At 42.0% G+C, this 23358-nt stretch overlaps 1 protein-coding gene and 1 long non-coding RNA gene across 19 annotated transcripts in view; one reads left to right on the top strand and one right to left on the bottom strand.

The window, feature by feature from the left end:
• The window catches only part of LOC108899817 (uncharacterized), a 42764-nt gene extending 20861 nt beyond the window's left edge, over positions 1-21903 (top strand). The window contains exons 3-5 of the long non-coding RNA XR_001963605.2: positions 3037-3251; positions 3561-3599; positions 20693-21903. This is a non-coding gene — a long non-coding RNA (uncharacterized LOC108899817). The remainder of the gene's footprint in view (positions 1-3036; positions 3252-3560; positions 3600-20692) is intronic.
• sox5 (SRY-box transcription factor 5) overlaps positions 19407-23358 on the bottom strand; it is a 213121-nt gene continuing 209169 nt past the window's right edge. For all 18 annotated transcript variants that reach the window (XM_051077570.1, XM_018700507.2, XM_018700506.2 and 15 more), the window contains one exon: positions 19407-22757. In XM_051077570.1, coding sequence (XP_050933527.1) covers positions 22460-22757 — 298 coding nt within the window. In that variant the 3' untranslated portion in view covers positions 19407-22459. The remainder of the gene's footprint in view (positions 22758-23358) is intronic.

Consider the following 23358-nt stretch of genomic DNA (forward strand, 5'->3'; position numbering starts at 1 on the left):
GCGGTGCTGCTTTCTCTCTGTCTCTCACTCTCACTCCCTCCCTCTGTTTCTTTCTCTCTCTCGCTCTCTCTCTCTCTCGCTCTTCCTTTTTCTGCAAGTTTCTGCATGTTTTATGAATCTCATTAAAAGTCATTAAAAGTGTGGTGAGATTTTCACAGCCTCCGCTCCGTGGCCCTGTAGTCCTCTTTCTATCTGTCACAGATCTGAGAGAAAGAAAGAGAGAGGAGAGAGGGGAAAATGAAACACTGAAAAAACGAGGCAGATTTGAGTTGTGGAGAAAGGCGTTTAAGGTAAACAAGTAAGAATAAAAGAGAAAGAAACACTCTAGGGCACTGTATCTAAGTGGCTGAGTTACCTCTCTGAAAGGTCTAATTTTTATAGGCCCTGTAGCATTATCACCACTTTTCAAGAAGTGAGCACTCTAATAAAATAACAGAATGTGAGGATGCAAACACACACCTTGTAGGAGGGGTGTTTTCAGACAGTTTGGCCTATTTGGTGAGCAACATCTTTTGGCGTGGCATTCTTTTCAATGAAAACTATTCTGCATTTACGGCTCCCCATTTTGCGAAGCCCGATACAACGAGAGGTCAGAGTCAAGGTCTCCCTGCGTTGCTGAGTGGGAGAAACGTCAGATCCTTCTTATAAACCTTTACAAAGACCTGCTGTTTTTCCTTGTTTCTGGGTGGGTTAGGCCAGGGTGAGAGGTCGGACCCCCCTTTTTGCACATACGGTGCATTCTTTATGGCCCCTTGGTGAGGATGTTTGGCTGTGAAAAGAATGAGCCTCCATCCCATTCAGGAGAGACACATAGGCTGAGGGGCCGGGAGGTGAGAACGGGCAATGTAAAGCGATGGGGGAGAGATGAAAGAGTCAAGGAACGTGTGCAAAGGAGAGAGAAAGGGAAGGAGAGATGGCACTAAAAGCAGTTGGTCTGACATATAGCGTTCCAGCCGCTACACTGTTGGTCATGCTCCCAATTACACCAGTTCAATAGACAGGCTGAAATCACATTGGCCTCCTGTGTTTGTGCTCTCCTGCTACAGTATCTCCTTCAGACACAGAAACACACTTTTACACCTACACACATGCAGAAAAAGCCTCCAACCTCCACACAAATACACACACAAAGACGCACATTGTTGCAGGCTGTGTAGTTAACTGAAGGTGTGCGTGTGGAGCGCATGTGAAAGGTTGTAAAAGTAGTTGTGTAACAGCCAGGTGACTTGGCTCACCGCACCGGCATACGGAGACTCTACAGATGGCCCGGTGTTGCCGAGGTGGCTACGGCCGTGGTGTGTGTGTATGTGTGTTTGTGTGCGTGCACGTGGGAATAAAGTGTTGTGGAGCCTCGGGCATCAGAGGGGGGCCCTGTGTGACTTGGCGGAGGGAAGCGAGCGAGGAAGAGGCCTGCGTGGGCAGGCACCGGCAGAGGTATGAAATGATTTGGAGAGCTCATGGGGGGTTGTCAGAGGGGTAAGACATCAGTCAGAGGGGCAGGTGGGAGTTGAGGAGGTGACGGCAGCAGTGTGATAGGGTACTGCTGGGGGTCCAAGAGGAATAACAATGATATGGAAGCAGTGTGGTGGGGTGATATATAAAAGTAAAACCTGTTTAGGAAAAAAAAATCATTTGCAGGTATGCTGGAGTGACTACTCGTGGGCTGTTTGGTAAACTAGCAAACTATCTGCTAACATGCTAGTTAGTTGGGGACAGGCTAGTGCTAGTCAATCGTAATAGCTCTCTCTACTTCTGTCTGTGTTCCCTGTACTGGTCCATCTACTTTGTCTTGTTCTCAAGATTGGACATTCAATAAAAAGTTTTATTGTTAGGGGATAAACTCTCTGACCTAGTGCGATTTGCTGACTTTTGTAGCAGCCATCAGACTATAATATGAAGGAGTGACAAAATAGGCACGACTGGCAGCTGTTGAAAAACGCAATGAGAAAACTGCAAGAGCTAAAAGTTGAAGGGAGTGTAATGTTTAAAAGAGAACAAAGCTAACAATCTGCACATAAGAGGTGTTGTAGAGAGCAATTGACACACAAGAGTGTTTCTTTCCTTCAACAGAGATTCATTGGTCTTTTTGCGTGAACTGAATGCAAGCATCTGAGGTGAGAGGGATGGATAATAAGGCGACATTGATAGGGTTCTTGTAGCCTGCAGGAAGTAGAAAATATATCCTTGCTGGAGCCTAATAGGCCAGTTGTAGAAGTATAACTGAAATTTCCATTGTTGAATGCTAGGTGAGTAATTTTTCTGGGTACTGCCAGTTGACTCACATGTTGCACACTTGGGTTCAGGCGGAAGCTGAAAGCAATTGAAAGCAGGGAGGAGGAAGTGAAGGACACAGACGTCATGGTGATAGTGTATTAAAGACTGTCATTGTTTCTTGCTGTTAGTTTGAACAGAAAACTTTTTGATACAACCCAAGAACAGATTTTCTGCCTCACAAACTTTACTGTTTTAGTTCATTGTCATCACTCATATTGTGTTTTTTTTTAATCACAGCAGACAGTTTTCAGCATTATTGTGAAATACTAAAATACATACATTTTTCACCAGGTCTGACACATGTAAAAAGTTTTGTTAGTTTTTGAGCATGTTTAGGCCCTCAAAAAGGCGATTCATTTGATACGATAATAATAATCAGAGCAATACCAATAGGGCCTTTGCATGCTTTGTGCTTGGGCCCTAAAAATGTCTTAGTATATGCATTCAAAGATTTACTTAACTGTGATTATTATTGTTGTGCAGTTCACAGTAACGTACATCATTGCTTCAGTGATTAGTTGATAGACACACAATTAATCATTTTACTTTTTCCCAAGTATTTGTTGTATTTGTTGGTTCTTCAGGAGGTGATGATAGTCAATTGTTCATTTTCTGAAACAGCCCTCCAACGTGTGGAAAATGTTCTGGTTCAGCTGTAATGTTGAATATTTCTCTGTGTTTTCATGGTTAAACTGTTGATGAGGAATAGGTAGTAGTGCATTGATCATTTTCCTTCATATGTTTCTCTTTGATTTCCTCCAGGTGTCACCACTTTGTCCACATCATCATCCAAGATCGCAGAGACGTCATCCACGATCTCAGAGAAGTCATCCACGATTGCATTGACCGTGATCATGGAGACATTGTCGACGATCACCGAGACACGTCTATGATCTCAGAGACATCGTCCACAATCACAAAGACGTTGCCCACAATTGCAGAGACTTTGTCCATGAAACAAGAACAGAGGCCTCCAGGTAACAAACAGCTGTACATCAACTGTCTAACACAAAGCACTGACATTAAATTGTTTATGTTCAATATTTGATCTTCAGTCTGAATAGTTCATAATTTGTCAAAAAAAATATACAACCCATTGATTAAGTTTATTTACATAGTTCATGTAAGAAGAGTTCAAAGAAAAGGAAGAATTTAAGGATAGAATGACTGTTACTGTGAAATATTGGAAAGATGATGATCAGTTATGCCTTGTTAGTAGTAGCTATTTTTGATTAATGTTGCGTTTTGAAAAACCTGGTTTCAAACAAATATTCTGTGTGTTTCAGCTGAATTCACAGAAACAACAGGATCCACCAAAGGTGAAGGTAAGAAAATATTTTTATATTTAAAAAAAAAATAGCTAAAAAAAATATAATTATGAAAGAAGGAGACGCTAGAACTGTTTCTCAAATGTCACAGAGCTAAACAAAAACCATGTAACAGAAGTAATAACATCAGAAAAGTGTAATAATAGAAGCAATCTGCAAATTAAAAGTAGTGTAATGTATTAGTAATCTGTATTAATAGAAGTAATGTAATTTAAAGATAATTCGTAATATCAGAAGAAAGATGTACTAGTCAAATTTATCTGTAGTATAAAAGTAGTTTGCAATAATCAATGAGTAAAAGTTACCTGTAAATTTAGAAGTAATATGTAATGGTAAAAGTAGTCTAATATCTGAGTTATCTGTGATGTAAAAGTGATGCAGAGTTAAAGTAATCTAAAGTGAATCACAAAAGTCTCAAGAGTATCCTGACGTATCCTGAAGTTTGAGGTAGATATGATAAAATCTGTAGGGGGAGTTCAATCATACGTGTCCGAATGGATTGATGAATGAATGAATGAATGAATGAATTAGCAAAATTTTCATATAAAAATTAAAATGTCCAACTTCCTGTAGGTTTGAGGCCATGACGTTGAGACTTTTTTGTACATCTGGGCATTTTATGTATGTGGTCCTGAATTTTGTTTATTGATTACAAACAAGCAAGGGGTGGCAAGGGGATGAGAACCTTTAAATATGTAATAATTTTGCCAGGACTGACGCGTGTGCAAAGTTTTGTGAGTTTTTGGGCATGTTTAGGCCCTCAAAAAGGCGTTTTATTTGCTATTATTTGCTATGGAAATAATAGCACGCTTTGTACTTGGGCCCTAACAAGAAAGCTGTTAGTCAGTTTAGTTCAGGAGTTTGTTATTGTAGGAAAAGTAAGGCTTTTACAGGTCATATTTTTTATCTTTCATATTTCATTTCTATTCACTCTCCTGGCAATGTGGTTGCCCTAGCAGGTATTTCATGTGTAACTGATTCTGCTTTCAGAGTTGCAAGTTTGAAATTCAAGTCATTTTGTCTGATGGTTGGCTGAACATAAATTCAAAGAGTTTTGACTAATGTGGGAATAATGTAGAACAGCCAGAGTTACTGTTTCTGTAGTATCCGACATGACAAACAGGATGCACTGGGATGTTAAGTAAGCTGAGATGTTTTTAGATCATTCAGATCTTACAATCGTGTCTAAATTGGTGCTGATGTGGCACATGTTTACTGGTAGAATGATGTCATTGCATAGATGGAGTATTTGAAACACATTCAGTTATTATTTTCCCTTTCTCCCCCACGCATGTAAAAATGAATGGTAATCCCTGGTGCTCTAATGGAAAATATTAGGGGTGTGTGTGTAATATTTCATAATGTAGAGACAGTTGGTTTAGCTGAGCAGTGCAGCAGCTTTGAATGTCCGCTTGCTGTGTTTTTCCTCAAATATTGGTGGAGAAATTTTAATTTTAACTCCAGGAATACCTTTTTTTTTTTTTTTTTTTTTTTTTTTTGCCAAACAACATCGACCAGAATTTTGTAGTTGTAGTAGATGTAGTTTTTAAAAAAGGAATATTGTCAAAACAAGACACAGATGTATCATCCAATTAGTCTGGCAGAGATCAGGATCCTCTGTTTTGGTTGTCTGAGGAGATGCCACATTGCCCATCCACACCACCATTCACACATACACACATATAAACACACATATACACATATCCCTCAACCCCCCCAGCCCCTGAGTGATGGCAAGAGGGAGAAGTGATGTGAGGGGTGGTGGAGAGGCGAGAAGTGGGAACGAGTGGGGGAACCCCTACTGGGCATGAAGACACATGCCCCCACACACACACGCGGACACACACAGACATATATACAGTATACACACACACATGCACGTCAGACAGAGCCCTGCAGTCCCACCTTTGACACTAAGCTTCCAGAAGCAGGGAACTCTGGCTCATCCCCGCTAACACAGACTGGCAGGTGAAGCTAAGCGCCCTCTCTTTTCTCCTCCACTCCTCTCCCTTTCTGTCTGTCTTCTACCCTTTCTCCACCTCTATGTGCGTTTCTTTCTTTCGCACACTTCCTCTCCTATTTCTATTTTTCCTTATATCCATCTGTTTCTTTCTCTAACCCCCCCATCTCCTTTCCTTTTCTCTCTCTCCCTCTCCTCTGAGGCTGCAGGCTGGGGTTGAACTCATCTGTCAGGATCAGAAAGGGGCTGGAGTGACGGGAGACTCCTGTTTCAGCAAGATAAACAGCCAGCACAGATCAAAATACTCTCCCTTAAAACACACACACACACACACACACACACACACACACACACACACTTGGTACATGCACACCTACACGCATGCACAAAGGCGCACATGGAGCGAGCAATCCATCTTGCAACAACGGCAACGTCAGGCTGAGGGTGTTAGCTTCTTGTCAGCTTAGAAAAAAAAAGATGCAGCATCCAAATTCAGGTGGCACCTGGTTATTTACAAAGTTAATCATGGAAAATTCTGCTAAACTTGGCCAGAGAACTCAGGCGGCTCTGTGATTGACGGTGACCGAGCAAAGATGCCAATATAGATCTTTAGAAGAAACGAACATATATTTGGACGAGGCATAGAGACATCTGTATTCGCTTTGACTGATATGTTGAGAGCGGCTGAATATCTAAAAAAACTAACTTTCCTCTCTCTCTCTCTCTCTCTCTCTCCCTTTTTTTATTGAATATGAGAGCTACTTCAACATTTGCCAAGATGACAACGGTTGCCCAAATGTTCTATTTGATGTTTCGAGCCTCAAGAGCAAGTGGGAGAGAAAGAGTGATAGAGAGAGAGGGAGAGAGAGAGAGAGAGAGAGAGAGGAAAACTGAGGGAAAACAGAGAAAATAAACGGCAATAAGGGAGAGAGAGAGAGGGAGAAAGGGGAGGACTGAAAGCGAATGAGAATGAGAGGAGTGGAAAAGAACATTAGCTTGAGAGATGCCAAGTTCACTATCTGCCAGCCTGAGGTGTGTGCAGTCCTGGGTATCGTAGTGGCAGGGGAGGGAGGGAGGGGTGAGGCAGTGGGTGTCAGGTATGTCTCTCTTTCTATCCAAGCACTCCAACATGCGCTTTCTGCTGCAGCTGCTGCTCGCCCGGATAACAAATCATTCCCTACAGCGCCTTCTGGTAACCTCGTCATTCCCGCTAATAACATTTGGAGATGCTAAGCTTGTAAATTAGCGAATCTGGACCGAGGAGATATTATTTATGCTTGTCTCCCATCCTGAAAGACTTGTCTTGATGGGTAAATTGTGTTTAATTCTTGGAGGAAGCCGTTTTTTTCTGCGCCCCAGCGTGAGATGAGATTAATCCCTTGACAACCTTTGCGGGCGCACTTCAAAATTGCTCCCAAATGTCACTTGCCGCCGCTGCTGCCGCCATCCGAGATTTGTGGAGGGTTTGGAAGCAGGGGAAGAGACGAGCAACCGTGCAGAAATGGGGACACATCCGATGCACATGATCCCCCCCACCCCACCCCTTCATGTACACACAAACACACACATTCTTTAAATGTGTTTTCTTTCCCTTCTTAGCATTCATAGAAAAAAAACACACACACAAACTCGAGGCACAAGCCGTTACCCGCCCACATACACAGACACACACCTTGCACCCTCCTATAGATTATGTTCTTGTTATACTGACACACATATACCATCGCAGATAAAACTGTATCACTTCGAACTGAGCAGCGACAGCAGACACACATTCGCACACAGGAGCAGTTGTCCTAACACACAACACTTACAGCCTGTTCCCCAGATTGCCTTTTACTAATTTGTTCCCTCGGAGTGAGAGTTTGCCTTTGATTTAATGAATCTTTGTGGCTCTTGGTGAAAAGACAGTTTTTAGATTTATTTACCAAGAGGACAGATATGGCCAGAGAAAGGCCCCCTACAGCCCCGGAGCTGCTTTTTTATTCACTCATAAATTCACATACTCCAACTTAAATGCTGACGAAACACCTCCAGTCATCTCCACAGAGGCTTTTAGAGAGGCTTCTTATCCCAGATCACCCTCACCCTGGTGAGGTTTGGGGGGACATGTTTTGGCCTCAGTGATGAGCCCTGGTTCTGGTTCAAGCTCCCCTGCAGGTCGTAGATCAGCTTCCTTGAGCTGGGGGGCTGGTGGGGGTATGGGCATCTCTTTCTTAATGACCCAAAGAGTGGCGGACATACCAACTGTCAACAAACGTCCCCCTCTTCCTCTCCCCCACATCCCTCCCTCCCTGTGTTTATTTCTCTCCATGCGGTCTCATCTTCATGCTTTCCCTCTTTCCTGATTGTTGCACGTATATGTGTGTGTGTGTGTGTTTTTTTTTCTCCCCCTCAATTCACAGCTGGCATCGGAGGGGGGGAGAACAGAGAGAGTAAAAGAGAGGGAAAAAAAGGAGAAATGCACATAATTAGATTGTAAATGCTTCATGATATTTGAGGACTTCAAAGGGCACGGCTGAAATGATGAGCGAGTTTTGTGTGTGTGTGTGTGTTTACGCCTCTCTGTTGACAAGTGCTTCTGCATGCGCGCCTGCTCGTTATGTGTATCCGTATGCTTGCGTGTTTTGTGCATTATCATTATCAAAGGGGGCTGCTGACCCCTCTTTCTAGCAGCTTTGCGGCAGTAAAATCACTCACAAGTTCATTTCACACCAGCGTGTGAAGAGTTCAGCGGGAACCGCAGCGTGACTGAAAACAATGAGCTTTAATGTGTTAAAAATGAGTTGCAAAGTGCTGTTACCCAAAGTTCCACTGACATCTGACCGCCGCATTCAAACATAAAATGACACGCGTGACTGTTTTCATGCAACAAGTCATTTCTGGTAATTACAGTTATTTGCCGCAACCGTCCCTACACACCAATTACACCCGTCTGGGGCATTTCTGTACTCTGAGAGAGAGAGAGAAGGAGAGAGAGAAAGAGAGAGAGAGGGGGAAAAAGCAAAGTTGAAAGCAAAACAATTGTCACATAAAAACACTGTAACAAAATTTGATGAGACAATAATATTTTTCATCTGTCAACTTTCCCTCTTTAACATCAAAAGCAGGAGGTTAACCTCTGACCTCTGGCTGGAGAGGATTAGATGACTTCCTGTTTGCTGGTCCCCATCCAGCTCAATTTCTGCAACATGTTCATTGTGACCGCGTTTATTTTTGGAAGAACTTTGATGAAATATGTCGCATGATAAAAAAAAAAAGAAGAAGAAGAAGAAGGGGGGCTTTAAAGTTGTTTTTGCAGAGCTGAAGAGATGTCATTTAAACAGAACATAATCCATAAGCTGAATAACAAGCAGAGATGTTCGTTCTCTCCCTGCTCCTCTCTCCCTCTCTGTGTGTGTGACACAGCTACATAATGTCTGTCTGTCGCTGTCTGAATGTAGGCTGCAGATCTGGCAACACACAGTTTACCAGCACACACACACACAGACAAGCAGAATGAGCTGTCCTCTTGCACAGTAATGTTTATTTATTGGAACATTTTGGAGTCGGCATACTTCTGTCTGTAAATTGACAGCTTGGCACAATACTGAAGGGAAAAGCTCACTGGACTGCTGCTTCATATCAAGAATGATTGATTGGCATTGATGGAGGAGGAAAAATATCCCACTGATTAGGACTGTTACTGTACTCTTACATTTTACTCAAATAAAAGTACTTTCTGATAGGCCAACAAGTCTTATATGAATGTTAGTGAGACATTAAATTCTCACTTTCTGATAATTCAGATAGTTTTGCAAGTGTTAGTATAATCTTAATAACTTTAAATGGAGTTTGGCGTGGGTGCTCTGCAGCTTTTTCCCGCAGGTTAAGTGGTTAATTGGTTAGAGCAAGTTAAAAATACATACTATGGCGAGTTGTTCATATTATTATTGATTTATAAAGCATTATTAGATGTTTTTGACTTGACTTATTCAGTATTTGTTACAATTTCTATAAAATGGGGGAAACTCATACAGGTTATTGATTTAACACTCAAATCTGTAAGATTACAATTAAAGAAACAACTAAAAATATAATTTTGTTAAAGTTGTTAATGGCTCATTACTAGTCTGTGAAGCAACATTAAATTTAAATCAGCCATTTGTTAAGCCCAAACCCTTTCTAACTTTGTGCCAATACACACTTAAAGCTGTAAAGTTTTTTAATATGACTTCTGTCCTCATTAAGGTATTAAACAGCTTTTGGTACTGTATGCTAAACCTGCTCTCACAGCAGTTTGTGACCATGTACACAAATTGTAAGGTACTCTTTTTTTTGTGACAGCGAGCATGACCTTCAAACTCATGTATTGCAAACACATTTTTTGAATTCATTTCTATGTTCATTAACAGAAGCAGAGTTACAAGTACAGAGGTTGGGGTGGATGGCAGACGTGCAAAATGTATGACCGTCATAGAAGAGACTGGGGTTCATATCCCACCTGTGCTTAGATTTAGGCCTTAGGTTAGTAAAAGATTGTAGTTTTGGTTAAATTTAAATCAGCACATTGTGTCTAAAGTGACTTAACTTTTTCTCTATTAAACCACTGACCTTAACCAAGTGCTGCCTGTGCCTAAACATAACCATGAAAAGGTTTAATAGAGCTGTAGTCACAATACACACACACACACACACACACACACACACACACACACACACACTGCTGCTGTCACAAAAAAAGGTAAATTTGTGTCCATGTGCATAAAATTCACGAATATGAACTGCTACTAGACTCGGTTGTTTATGTTAGAGTTGCAGCTAATAATTACTTTTATTAGCAAATAATTAAGTTAATTAAGTTAGTGATAACCTGTAAGCTTTTCACTACGACTTTTAATGAGCTCTGCGGTCTCACAGCATGGATTTCGCAGAGCTGACTTCTGGCTCGCTGTTGCTTAAGAGAGCCACTTTTAATTGTACACAAACTTCTGATTCATCGCTTCCAATATCGTATTATATATTGAGAATTTCCCACCTATACATAATACATAAAATCATCCTAATGGAACTTGAAACACCAAAATAGTCACAGGCCAACGTCAGAATAAAGAGTTGTGCTGTATCAGTGTGGGACTCCATCATTGTCAGTGAAGTTATCCCACAGACCTCCACAGTCCTTGGCTCAGTGCGCCGGGCGTCCCCTGTTGAAGTCAAGCTCTCTGACAGTGTTTATGGAGCTGTGTTTTGTGGTCAGTGTGGTCTCTTGCTCGTTTCCCGGAGGCCTTGTAAAAAGCCTCACCACAGGGCTGCTCGGCCGCACTGCTGCTCTCCCCCCACCACAATACCAGAACTCGCACATCTGTCGAGCAGCAGCAGCAGCATGTCGGAGCTCCACAAAATTTATGTCCGGGGACCCGACAGGCCATCAGGAAGGCTGGATGTCTCGCTTTGGGTTTGCAGCGCTCTCTGGCTCTAAACAGTAGTTTTAGTTTCGTGGCATGATTTATCATTGGAAAAAGCTTTTGTTATACGACTCTTGGAGGTGAAAGCGACTTGGATTCAGACATATTTGGGTGAAATTGGGTCAGACTCAGAAATGCTACATTTCAAACGATCCATTGTGGAAAGGCATTACCAATCATTCAAACAACTTATTTTTCCTCTAAAAGAATAACCTCAATTTGCCTTTTATTGTACTGTCCCTTATTTTGTAATCATTTCTCTTTTATAAAACGAAACTCTACCAAAGTGATGATGCGAAAAGAAATTCCATCGATTGTGCATAATCGGTGGAATTTCCTTTTTTGATGAATGCAATGGAAGGCTTTCATTATCCAAAAAAGCATTTCAGTTACATAAAGCATTCATTAAAATTCACTTAAAGCATTTCAGAATAGTGTTTTGTATTGTGAGTGAGATTGGATTGGAATTTCAATGAACATCGCCGCTCTGAACATTCTATTGTCCTGAATCTTTCTCTTATTTCCCTCCTCTCTCTCTCTCGCTCTCTCTCTCTCTCTCACCCACATACACACACACACAAACACACACATACCGTTGACCTCGTGTCACAGTGATGATGGCTAACACATGCCGTTTAAACAATCGCCCCAATCCCCCCTTATCTTCAGGAGTTATGGGCCTAAATCTACTCATAATACAGAGCTCACTGAGGGTGTAATCCCTCTGAACATCAGAATAAATCCATGCTATATCCGCTACATGCAGACTAGCGGCCTGAGCCAGGGCCATTATGGTGGGACTGAGGAAGAGGAGGAGGAAGAGGAGGGAGATGGTGGGTTAGTGAAGGGCGCTAATGGGTCGTCTATGAATTCATATTAACACTGAGCCATTAGGACACCTCCATCCAGGAAATCCCTCTGACCCTTGTGATACAAACAGCTGTCCGAAGTTGAAACTTTAAACCGACAATCCCTCCACTGTAGCGCCTCTTCCTGTCTCTCTTTTTCCCTGTGTTTTTACCACCCCCCCCGCTTAGCCACACTCTGGCTGGATTGTCCTGGATTTGTCCCAATCGAAAAAAGTCTTAACAATTCTGCGCAGGGCCGCCCAGAGGCGGGGGGGGGTGGACGGAGCCAGCTGGTCATATTTGGTCACGACGAGAGACAGTGTGGGGACACAAAAGCAAGAGAAGAGGACAAATACGTGACGACAGCCGAGAGGGCAGGTTGTCTTTCATGCAACCTTTCCGCAACCTCTTCTAAAAATAATAATAAAGCTGGCGAAATCAAGTTAATCTCAACTCTGATTCAAAGTCAACTGTCAGGACACATGGCTGTCTGCTGCATGGCTTGTGGCGTCTGGAGAGCATGCAAACTGGGGAAATCCTTGTCATATTAAAAAAAAAAAAAAAAAAGAAAAGAAAAGTAGAGGAGTAAGTGGGCTTTTTAATCGTGGAGCAAAGTGAAGTGACGAGGCGATTGAATCAAACATGCAAAACTCTCTCTCTCTCTCTCTCTCTCCATGTCTCTCTGCCTTTCTTTTCCCAGGCCTCAAAAAGCAGCCAACACAACCGTCTTAGAGGCCGAGAGGGGAGGGGGGATGAGGGGGGGGAATCAGAGGCCCCTGGGCTCTTTTGGCTCCTTGGCTGGACGACAGTTTCCTGGCCTGAAGGGGTCAGCGGTGGGCTGTCTGAGAAACTGGCAGCTATTCGGGGGTGGGGGTTCCAGAGGGGATGTTTTTTTGGGGGGTTTCTTGTGGCTGGTTGGCATGGAGCGGACACTGACAGTTTTCCAAATAGCGCTGCTCCTGCCAGGGCCTGCTGAGCTCTTACACATTACACTACACGCAGGAAAAGACCAGAGGCACTGGAGGCCTGGTGCAATAAAGCCCCTGACAGATTCATAAGAAAACGATTGGGTGCCTTATTTATTTAGGGTGTTCGTACTGTAATGTTTCGCAACTCTCAATACTCCAAACAATTATATGTTGCAACATGGGGTATGGAGAGTATAATTCCTGGTAGAAAACAGACTTCATGAATCTCTTGATAATTGTGTAGAAGAATTTCCCAGAACTTTTTTATATCATTGTACTCTGTAACTCCTGCACACTTTAATAGTCTTTATACAGTATACATTATATTTACTGGGTGTATTTGTGCCTTACCGACATCTGTTTTCTAGTTTTAATCTCTTCAGCCTGCAACTGCATTTTGTTCACTTAGGAAAGCGAGATATTGTAACTGACCCCATCTCATCTGTGATTTGAAGTCCTCACTATTAGGGCTGAATGATTTGTTGAATTTGAACTGAAATCGTGACCTGAACCAATGTTATGTGCTGCGATTATTTTTACAACAGAATGTCAGTGGACGAGTCGTTACACTTTTTTCTGGTGTCAGGTAAACTCTACCTGCTGAGAGGTCATGCTAGTAGCGAGAACGGAGACTGCTAAAGCTGAAACTACTGGTGTTATGACGAGTTAAAACAGAGTAACAGAGTTAAGAGAGTCAGCTGCCCGGCAGGAGAGATCAATAGAGAAGAGAGAAGAGAATATATTACTTTATTGATCCTTAACAGGAAATAGCTTTGTTACAGCAGCAGCACACCAACCAACACTAAATGATAATTAATGTTCACAACTTGTGCTCTGCAATGGCATGTTCCAAGGAGTGAAACAAAGGGAAAGAGAACTAGCTGAACTATGACCAAAATCTGAAGGTATTTAAAAAAAAGAAAAAGTACTTTTGCAAGATCTTTTTTTTTTCTTTTGGCTCCGTTTCCCCTTCTGGGCTCTGTACAATTACAATATCTGTCAGAAAATTTGCAATTCGATATTTTCCCAAAATCATTTAGCCCTACTTGTTATTATGATCCTGGGTTTGCCTGCAACAAGACCAAAGATGCTTTTATTACCTATGCTTTTCTGTTAGGATCAGACTACATGACACGAGATGTAACAAATGCTTGTTTATGGGAACTCATAGCTGAAGCAACGACTAAAACGTCCCAACAAAAAGACCTCCAAGAGCAGGAGTTTTATTCTGTTTCAGTGAACTTGTACAGTAGCAGCAGCAGCAGTGACAACATGTCCGTCCATAGTTGTTAACCAGGACTTGACACATCTGCTGACTAAATAAGATACTCTTTTTACTCTTTTTGTCTTTGTCTTGAATTGGTTGTATGTTTTCAAGCTAAAGGAGCTTTACCTTGTCAGAGCTCAGTTATATACATTTTATGTAGTCTTCATTTGGTCATTTATATTAGAAAAGCGTTCTACTTCACCTTTTGTAAGTTATGTTTGACTACTTCTATAGTCAACTTAAATGAAATAAAATGTAAACTCATGGCTAGTGAAAATGCTGAGTGGCTAGGAACTTTGGAAAACCATTAGCTACAGTGGCTGGTGAGCCAAAAAAGTTAATGTCAAGTCCTTGTCATACCAGGTATGAAAAGAGGGCCTAGATTTATGCCGTTCAACCCACACTCTCACACTCAGAGCTTCTGTCTTCACTGCAGAGCGATAACGAATAGTTCCAGGTTCACTTTCGTTCATAAACCTTTGTTACATTTCTAAACACTTGTTGTTGTCGGGTGGGACAGTGAAGGCATCCGTGCTTCAAAATCTGAAAGATGGAAAGTTGTCATTGGTCAGGGTACAGTGTATAGTGTGCCATCTATCTGCAGTTTGTGACTCTATGATGATAGTTTTTTTTTAATTGGGATGGAGTGATTTCTTCCAGGAGAGTCAGCACTCACTCGCTCTTAGAGAAGATTTTGCATGTTGTTTGCGTCGTCCTTTTTCGTATGAAACTTCATCCATTCATGTGTTATCAAATGTGCTTCCCATAACTGCAACAGTGCACAAAGTGTATGGGCAATAAAGATGATTATTATAAGATGCTATCGTCCAGCAGACTGACTTAAGGCCTTTTCACACTGAGGGTGTTTTTCTCATGATTAATTTGCACGTTACTCTTAAAAACTTTGTTTGGGGAACCTGTTTTTCTTTTCTTTATGTTTCCTGTCTTTATCTCAGGCCTCTTATTCTTTTCTTTTTTTTTTTACACCCAATTCCTTTCACAGTGCTTATTGCTTTATCCTTTTATTTACAACCTCTTGCCTTTTAATATAACCCCTTTCAGCCTTCTTTACCCTCAATCACTTGCTTCACCTCTGTCCTGTTTCTTATTTCCCCTCACCATGTCCCCTTTTAATCCCTGTGTCTCCCTCGTAAACCCCTCTCACTCCTCTTCCTGCTCTCACTGCTTTTACCCTTGTTCCTCTGTTTCTTCCTATTTCCATATCCCTGAGCTGATTCCTCTTGTCCCATTCGCTCACAGCCTGTTGTATTCCCTGTCTCTCTTCTCATCCGTTTATCACTGGCCCTTGTTCTGTTAATCCCCGAGGGTTTTGTTTATTTGTGTTGGAGCTGCTTTTACAGCTTGCGACTGACCCCACCTATTTTCTCACCAGTCATTTGAACAGCAGGGCTGCTTTGCAGCTACTCCACCAATTAACATACCATTAGCATAATATTTGCATGTGTGCATTAGGGTGTTGATGGGGAGAGAAAATAACAGTTTTACAAGGTTTTTTTTCTGCTTCTTCTCTCAAAAAATATATATTTCATGGAATGACGTTAAAGCACCCACGGGCTTCTTTATCTCACTTTGATACTGCTGCTCAGTGAACAACATCATGTTTTCAAGTTTGCTGCGAAAAGTTGTGTGGCTCTCGTGTGATTGGCCCACCTACACGTTAACATCTGACGATCATTCCAATCATTCCTGCTCTTCGAATTTGTTATATCACAATCGTGTTCTTAGCAAACCGTTACATAAATGTCAGTCTTTTAACCATTTCAGTGTTGCAAAAATTAAAAAGTGTATTTTATCTCAGCTACTCAGCTTTGAATCAGAAACAATGTTTTGTAGATGTGTGTCTCATAGTTTGTGTGGGGTTGTGTTTCTGCAGGAAGAAAGCTCAGGTGTTCGAGGTCAAAGGTCAAAGGAGAGGGATAAAAGAGGAGAGTAAGAATGTGGCCAGACAGGCAGGGTGAGGGCAAAAATGAGCACAAATCATTGGGAGAGACACAGCCAACAACCAACCACGGCTCAAAAATGTGGATAGATGAAGGGAAATAAATAAATACATGTATTTTTGATGGAGACAGATGGGGGGAGAGGGGTGAAAGTAGGCCAGCTACTGCCGCTGCCGCCACTGATGACACTGGTGAGAGTTTGAGAGTGGCGACGTGTCAGGGGCGTCGAGCCAGTTTTCCCAGTCTCGATCGGGGTGGGGGGATCAGCCCACAGGCCTCGCTGTTCCACCGCGTGCCACGCCTGTCCCTCACACACGCCGCTGCGCTTAGATCTGTCACATTAGGGCCGTCGCTCAAACACTGACACTGCTTTGTGATCGTTCGCCTCGTGTCACGCTGATTAATTTGCTTGTTGAGACCTGAGTGAAGGAAGTGGATGAAATCGCAACCTGCTCGGTCATCAGCCACGTTTCCTTAAACCCTCCTAATCAAACATAGCGTTCTTCTTCTTCTCCTCGTTGTCGAACCCCTCTCCTCTCCAGAAACAACAGATGCTAGCTACAACTGATTGAACATATTTTGTCATGTTTGTATGTAAAGACACAAGGACTGAGCAGTGCTGTCAAGTGATACCATGATATGTGCTACATGTGAACTGTCACACATTAATCCTGCGTGTAAAACTCACTTAAATCACTGAAAATAAAGTAACTGTGTGGCCATTTGCCAAAATGATAAAATATATATATATTTAATGTACCATATGCTTGCATATCTAGATTTTATTTTGCATCTCAGCATTTGCGTTACTTTATTTTTATGGTTTGAGTGCAGGCTCAGATTTATTTTATGGACTCTTAATGCATCAGCCACCTAATATTAACGGCCAGACATGGACACCTCCTCTCACATTTTTACCACTGGGTTGAAAATGAGGAACGACTGGTGAAATATTTGAAAAATGTTGCAGCTTAAGTACTTTGCTGAAATCATTTTTATGAGACTTTTATGACCGTCTCCTCCTGTTTTAATGATGCTGCAGTTTGTGTGTACATTAGTGTGTTAGACAGGGGATTAGTGTGGCTGCCAGAATCGGAGATGAAAGAATAAGGAACAGCGCTACCAGATAAACATGTATTTGTAATAGTATGTGTTTTTTTGGGGCTTGATTTCATATGTAATTGTGAGCTTTATTTGCATTTCTGCTTGCAACTAAACAATATTATATTCTCAAAAAGAGAATCTGGTTTCATAGGCTTTTATTTTTTATATTTACCATTTTTTGTCTTTTCAATTTTTTGGGGAATTTTTTGAGTATTGATTAATATCACTCAATCAGTGTGGTGTCAGTCCTGTATCGCATGTGTTTTCTCTGCAGCAGAAGCAGCTTTACATCATTTTCAAAAACATAAATGATATGTTGCATTACAGTTACATGCAATTCTAATATGGCGCATATTTTTTCTTCTTTTTTTAAATTCCATTCTGCAGCTGTGTGTGTGTGTTAGTGTGTAGTCCCACCTCCTGCATTGTCAAAATGTGCACTCCCGCAGTATAAATGTAGTTATATATAATATCTAACAGGCCTGTTGGCCCTGGCTGCTCTGCTGCACTCAGCTCTCTAGCTGCTCTTGTCTCTGTATAATCCCTCCTCCTCATGAATACATTAACGCCGGAGCCTTAAACTCAGCTTAGCTGGCGGCTCAGCGTCACAGCACATCCTATTACCGACTTTAAATCATTAATGTGACATCGTTTTCACTCAATTTCCAAACACCCACGGTCGAAAGCTGCACATTTTCACCGAGCCAGTGCAGGAGAAGGAGAGGGAGTGAGGGCCGCGCTCAGTGTCACACGGCGTTAAGACGACGCATGCGCTCGTCGAGACAAACGTACAAGTTTGCGCTGGATTTGCACAAGCAGAAAAAGTTGAAGCGAATTAATTCATATGCACAGAGAAATAGGAACGGGCGTTCAGATGTGAGCACTGTAATAGTTTTCTCTCTTTTGTCTCAACTATTGTGATGGAAATACCCAGTGGGTAATTGTGGTTTAAGCTGAGCTAACTCCTACAGTGCACCTTAGGGTGTGTGCATAGTATATGCATGTGATTTAATCTGTGAGTCTAGCCACCATTTGCTTCCTCCAGCATCTCATGTACTGCTGACAATAAAGGAAAAAGAAGAATCTGAATCCCCTCTCTGCTCCTCAACTATTCAAACATAAACCTTTTCTCAGGTTTTTACCTTCAGGCTGCCACTGAAAAATTCACAATGCCCACAGAACAACTAAGTCCTTCACTTACCGTAGGAGTTGTGGATCTGCCCCCATCGTGCCTCTTTATTGCATCAAAGGGGCTTTTCTGTATGTGTGTGTGTGTGTGTGTGTGTGTGTGTGTGTGAAGCTATGGTAATTAGCAAATCACGTAAAATCATCTCCTCGGAGTGCATTTAACTGTTTTTATGCGGCGAGCGTCAGACCGGGGCGGTGGGGGTTGATTGTAGAACATATGGACACAGATGGGGACAGCATATTAATGGGCGCGCTGAGTGGGGTTTTGTGTTTTTAACCCTTAAAAAGTGGAGGCATGAACGACCTAAACATCCTTAAGGGAGCATCAATTAAAGATTTTGCTTTTAAAACCGGCGACAGCAGCACAGGCGGCTAGCGTCCAGCACTTTGACGGGGGCTTAGAGAGACGATGAGAGTACACAGTCTTCTCTCTCTTTTTGTTTTTGTTTTTGTTTTTCTGACTCGCACATGTACACACACACACACACACACACACACACACACACACACACACACACATTTCATCACTCACCCTCCCCTCACCCCTCACCCCTCCTCTTTCTCCCATGTCCCTTGTTGTGCTTAATTAGGTTATCAGGTTGCTAACGGGCCATGATTCGGCTCCACTCCTCCCAGCTGGCCCTCTGATTGGAGGGGCAAGGAGGTGGACTTAGCATAATTAACACGTTGTTATGGAGATGATTGAATTGTTCGGCGACACACGGGCAAGTGCCACCGCCGTGGTAGCTTACATTGTGCCACTGAGAGGAAGGCAAAAATAAAACGTGGATGGAAAACATCAAAATTAGATTTATATATATATGTTTTTTTCATGATTCCTTTAAAATAGATTTAACTCACTTCAGTGTAACAGTTTGTGCATATCTACTCATTTATTTATCGTTTTGTCTTTATTAATTTCACATAAACAAGCGTGGATGCGTTCACTGTCCTTTTTTAAACTGGGATGGTGTATATTTATGTTTGTATGAATGTGTTAGAACAGTAAAGCCATTGTGTGAATGTATGTGTGGAAGGAAAGAAGTGACCAGGACCAGCACAAGTTTTACCGAACACATTGCTGTCTTTATTAGAGCCTTGTCTGGCAGTAATACTGAAAAAAAAGTGAACTTAGAACAGATGGTGGTGGCAGCCCACGGCTTTTTTTTTTTCTGTTTTTCTTTATTTCTTTGATATTTTTCTTCATTTTTTTTGTGAGAGCACTGCGACTCCTGCTTTTTCTGTGGCATGGATAACATCAATAAAAGAGACAGTAGGGAGAGAAAAAAGAAATATACAACTTATATTACACTGTGTTATGAACAAAATATAAATCTATAACTCTATGTTATATTTACATAATTATCTTTCTTGATTTTTCAAGTTGAGATGGTAAGATATTTTTTTTAACTTGTAATAATTCTTACTTTGTTTTGAGCTCCACTCATGACTTTGATTGTCTTAAATAATATTATCATCATCATCATTTTCATTGTCTTGATAAGGGGACCTTGCCAGCAGGGATGATTGACGTTTTAATGCACCCCACCCCACCCCACCCTAAAAATGGATTGATCCACTTTAGCCCCCTTCTCTCCAGCATCGGGTTGAACCACGGCATGATAGCAGGGGTGACTATACAGCAAAATTAACACTCAGAGGCTCATTATGTGGCATGTAGCGAGACATCTATAGCAAGAATGATTGTGAGGGGAGGGGGGATCACTATGTGACAGCACACCTGAAGAGTAGTCATGGCTCCTGTAGCATCGCGTGGAGCTAAAACAAAGCAATGGGCTCCTGATGAGAAGTGACTTAGAAGATGCTGTATATGCGCCCGGTCGTCTCGTGTGCACGCGCACACACACACACACACACAGTGGAACACCCTTGGTGGATCATGGTAAACACTGCTTTCCTAGAGTTAAAAAAAAATCACTGCTATCACGAAAACAAAAAATATATGTACAGGGTTTGAAATCTAGAATACTAGATTTGAAAAAGCAGAAAAAGGACAGCATAGGATTTGTTTGGTTGTCATGATAATCTCTTCTTTTTAGATGTGTGCATGTGATTGTGATTATGTATATATATGTGTACGTGTGTGTGGATCCAAGCCAATGATGTTCCACTGTGTCTCAGTGAGGCGGCCAAACTAGTAAACGGGGACGGGACTCTTTGTTCACAGAAAAAGTGATAAAACTGATTTCCCCCCCCCAAAAAAAAAAAAAAAAAAAAAAAAAAGGCAAAATAAAACACAGGAAACTTCACATTATACATTATAATAACCATTACAAATAAAATTATAATAACAATAAAAAAAAATCATGTTCTTCTTTTTCTCTGACAGCACAGAGTCTGAGTGCTTTTTAGAAATGGGTGTGGACATGAAAAGGTTACATCTTCAGCTCGGAGGAGGAGGGCCGGCATCGAGTCTGTCAGTCCAGCTCACTGTCCTAACTCTGCCTGCCTGCCCACCCGTCCGCAGGATTAATACAAAACGAATGCACCCCAAAAAAAAGAAGGGTAAAACAAAGAAAGGTAAGAGGACAACTTTTTGTTTAGATCTAAATACCTACAGCTAAATAGAATAATGTCTCATTGACTGTCATAGTTTCATATGGTCATAAAAACCCGATAAAGAGGAGAAAAATAAATTATACTGTACATAACTTACTAAACTTAGGAAACGCTGACCATCCTTATAATTATTGTTAATAATATTATTAGACTAGAGGCAGTTTGAAGAGAAATAATAAAATACAGTATTCAAATACAAACAGAAACACTGACTGGCTGACTTCACCTCGGCTCTGCCCGCTGGGGACAGCAGGACAATGTTGATTGGAGGGAGCAGGAAAACACACTGAGGGACAGAACAACGTGTGTGTGTGTGTGTGGGGTATAGTGAATAACAGCAGCAGCTAGAGTTGCCTGTCTTTCTGTATCCTGGACATTTTTTGCCCAGAAAATCACACACACACACACACACACCAGTCGAATGTTTTCGAGCCCCCCACCCCACCCCCCCAAAACACAAAACAGGGATGAGATCAAGATAGAGGGGAGGGGGACGGAGCGAGAAGAAAAACTGGTGGATTGTCTCACAACACAGTGCTTTTTCGTTTCTGCTCCATGACACCAGAGAGAGGGAAAGAGACTCCCCTTCTCCACCCCCCACCTCCCCACAAAAAAGTGGGACAGTCCATGCTGTACTGGTCAGTCCTGGCTGGACGGTCCCATTGGATTCCAAAACTTGAGGGGTGTGGGGGGAGTGGGCAGTCACAAAAATACAGAGAAAAATAGGGAAGTTTGTGGGGAGGGGGGCGCTGACAGCACGCTGCGAGGTCGAAGAAAAGATATCTTTTTGTTAAAAATAAACATGTCTGATGTCTTTCAGGTGCTTTACAACAAAAGGGGAAAAAAGAAAAGTCTCTTTTTTCTATTATTATTCAAACTTGTAGCACAAAACAACAAATCACATTCACAAGCCACTTATTGGCACCGTGTACCTGAGTGAGAATATTATAGAACCAAAGAACAAAAAAGCTGTTTTTTTTTTTAAAAGTGTCTCTTGATAATAAACAGGTCCGCCTTCTTAAAGTGTCATCTGTTAGCCTTTTGACAGGTCCGCTGTTCCGTCTTTCATTTCAAAATGTCTACAAACGGGTCTAAAAGGTTGCTTTCTGAGTGTGATTTTGATTTCTCCTCACTCGTGGCATTACTCAAACTCTTGCAGTAGTACTTGGATATTTCCTCAGCAAGCTTCAGAGTCGTCTCTGGTCATCTCTTCCTCTCAGACTCCAGTTTGTGTAACAGTCAGTGTGAGTGACAGGTCCTGTGCTTCAGTTGATTGATCAGATGCTGGTATCAGGACTCCAGTGGGAGGGGAGAAGGGGGTTGGCTCTGCTCTGTTAAAAGAGTCTATGATAGTCAGGAAGGGGAGAGGGGGGGGGGGGGGGGGGGGGCAGGTTTTGTGTGGTTGGGAATCAAGGTGATTGGCAAAAGAGAAAAGTTTTCTTCCTGATTGGCGTGTTAGGGATTTTAGGAGGAAGGAGTGGGGGTGTGGGATAACCAGCTGTGATTGGCTTAAAAAGCAGGCTGCTGTCGCGCCGTCCTATTGGGTGATATGATTCTCATTATCGCTAGCGTAATCAGCCTCTTCATCCTCATAGTCGAAATCGTCGTACACGTCGCCGTTGCTGTCATCCAGCCGCAGCTCCTCCTCCTTGATGCGCGGCTCCTCCCCCTTCAGGCCTGGCACGTGGGGGTTCTGGTGGTGGTTGGCGTTGGGTTCAGGGCTGCTGGACATGCTTGAGTGCTCCGAGGGCATCTGGGGTGAGGGCATCCCCGCCATGGAGAGGGCACCTGGGTAAACCACGCCCGCGGAGGATAGGGGGAGCTGACCCTGCTGCCTGTAACAAAAAAGGATGTTAGTGCTGCTCTCGCTTGATTAATATCACTCTCGTCTGTTTGTATGAATTGAAGATATAATGTGTCTGGTGTGTGGATTTTTTTAACCTTTGGACAGAGCTAGGCTAGCTGTTTCCACTCTTTATGCTAAGCAAGGCTAACCAGATGATGGATGTAGCTTCATATTTACCTTACAGAAATGAAAATAAAAAAGTGTTTTTCTCCTCCTCCTCTAAAATGTTTACTCACAATCCCTCAAAACCTGTTGTGACCTGTTCTACCTAAGAGTGTTTTTCTTCTTCGTTTTCTCTTAGTCTGAAAAGGTCAAATAATCAAGTAAATAACAAGAAAAAAAAGTTTTTAGGAAAGGTCAGAAAAAAATAACATAAGTGAAGCAGAAATATGCTTTTCCTGCCTTCCTTCAGTTTTGTCTTTATTATTTCACCACCTCTCTTATTTATTTTGCAGCTACTTGTAGGGATCAAGACCCCAAGGTTGGGAACCACCGTCCTTGAGCTTTTATTCTACACATCTACTACCCAGAAAGATTCAACACACAGAAAGTAAAACCAAAAAGAGAGTGAGTTAGAAGAAAAAAGCAAT

Source organism: Lates calcarifer, linkage group LG18 (genome assembly GCF_001640805.2).
Source record: "Lates calcarifer isolate ASB-BC8 linkage group LG18, TLL_Latcal_v3, whole genome shotgun sequence".
In the NCBI taxonomy this organism is placed as follows: Eukaryota; Metazoa; Chordata; class Actinopteri; family Centropomidae; genus Lates; species Lates calcarifer.